The sequence below is a fragment of the Poecilia formosa genome, unplaced genomic scaffold (assembly GCF_000485575.1).
Source record: "Poecilia formosa unplaced genomic scaffold, Poecilia_formosa-5.1.2 Scaffold352, whole genome shotgun sequence".
Classification (NCBI taxonomy): domain Eukaryota; kingdom Metazoa; phylum Chordata; class Actinopteri; order Cyprinodontiformes; family Poeciliidae; genus Poecilia; species Poecilia formosa.
The window spans coordinates 704,401-706,326 of record NW_006800291.1 but is presented as its reverse complement, the minus strand read 5'-3'; the positions used below and the strand labels follow the sequence as shown (position 1 = coordinate 706,326).

At 40.4% G+C, this 1,926-nt stretch overlaps 1 protein-coding gene across 5 annotated transcripts in view; it reads left to right on the top strand.

The window, feature by feature from the left end:
• dennd2c (DENN/MADD domain containing 2C) overlaps positions 1–1,680 on the top strand; it is a 29,879-nt gene extending 28,199 nt beyond the window's left edge. For all 5 annotated transcript variants that reach the window (XM_016661991.1, XM_016661993.1, XM_007574448.2 and 2 more), the window contains exons 16-17: positions 832–918; positions 997–1,680. In XM_016661991.1, coding sequence (XP_016517477.1) covers positions 832–918; positions 997–1,028 — 119 coding nt within the window. In that variant the 3' untranslated portion in view covers positions 1,029–1,680. The remainder of the gene's footprint in view (positions 1–831; positions 919–996) is intronic.
• Positions 1,681–1,926: the final 246 nt, after the last annotated feature.

The window sequence follows — 1,926 nt, the reverse complement described above, 5'->3', positions numbered from 1 at the left end:
GTTTTGAGTTGTACTTTAACGGTTTCTCCCTTTGCTGTTAAGTACAGCACGAAATTAATAATATCTACATGTTTGAGATAACGGAATTATTCTGCGGCGGCGGCGTGGCTAAACATCACATGTCATCAATAGTCTTTTTGCCCTCCAGCGTTGTACCCATGCGCGAAATTTCCTTATGTAAACAATAACATGCAGGGGTCTAGATTTGCAAATCCAATTATAATTAAGTCGGTGCCTCACCAGCTATGAACCTCACCGCACGTCACTGCTTTCGGTGTACTTCTAAATCTGCTCCTTAATCGCATCTTTTCGGGGTTGCTACTGCCTCTAGGGGTGGTAACCCAACTAATATAATTACATTACTAAATCAGAATACCACAAAGTCTTTGTTATGTATTGTTAGTTTTTCATTGTCTTAAGAATGTTCCTGGACAGTCAGCTCAACTTTGCTGAAAACACTGACTATATTTTGAAGAACTGTTCTCAGAGACTCTACCTTTTAAGAAGACGTTTTGAATTTGGGGGAAAAAATTATATTTTATTTATCACTACAGAAGGGTTCAGTGAATGCGCATATGAAACTGGTGGGTTCGGTACCTCAAAAGAGGTTAAGAACCACTGATCTAACACCTGAAAATAAAATCCAGCTTTTTCCTTCGAGGTTCACCATGTTTTAAACCTGTTTGAAAATCTCAGTAAAACTACCTTTAAAACTTTAATTGTGCAGCAGTTTGAGAGAATGTGTGAACATATTTGACCTTAGTTGATGTGGTCTATCAGCTGATGTTTAACTCTGATTGGCTAACCTCTCTGTCCTGGCTCTCCTCCCAGGGCTCTATGAGTCCAGAGTGGCCGAGTATCTGGATTCGTGTCTAGAACCCGAGCCGAGTGGCGTGAACAAGTTTCTCAAAGGACTGGGTTCGTGTTGCTTTCTGAAACATTCACTCTCACAGACGACTTCATCAAAGTTAACCCTTCCTGTTCTTGCTCTGTTAGGAAACAAGATGAAGCTGCTCCAGATGAAATGACAGAAAACATTCAGTAATCACTCACCAGAGGAGAGACTCCAGGTTTAAAACCAGAACAAGCGTTTCTGCTGGCTGGCTCAAGGAACCATATGTGGAAAGTCTTCATGCCGGGTTGGGAACCCGCATGTCTGATGGCACCACACACACTTCACCTCGGATCAGAACTCGGAACTGGAAACACTTTACTGTCCGTCTCCTCCTTGGAGCCACTCAATGAGAGTCGGGCGCTGCATCTTGGTGAGAGTCCAACAACGCTCCAGCTTCTGAGACTCTCAGCTTTAACCTGTGGTTGTGATTATGAGCTCCATTTTAATGGAAACTATTTACTTTGAACTTCCAGTCAGGAACATGTAACTTATCAGTCCTGTAAGTACTTTAAAATTTTGAATGACGTGTGGTTCCAACCTGGAGGATTTTATTGTTCTCTTTTAAGTACAATCCGTTATTGTTGCTTTTCTTTCTACTAAAAGCTAAAATTTTTCTGCTTCCTTCATTTACATTTCAGATCCAACTGAAGGGTCTCGACTCTCGCAACATTTACTATGTGAATTCATGTTTGGTTTTGTACCTCCTGTCCTTGAATTTCTTCAAATGGACGTATTTTTCTTTTTTTTCTTTTTTTTTTTTACATTTTTTTTTTACATTTTGCACATGCTCAAGACTGTTGTACAGTAAAATGTTTTTTATAAAGCTGACGTGTTCTTAAATCAGTTTATTTGCAGTGACCCTACAGAACTTAAGTGTGCATGTAAATCCATTAGGGTTTATTTGTTGTAGTCCAGGGCTGTCCAAACTGCGGCCTGGGGGCCACTTGCGGCCCCAAAGTGTGATAAAAATTCAACCTTCCTGAAAGTGGAGCCGATGGACACTTGTAATTTTTACACATTTACATATTCTG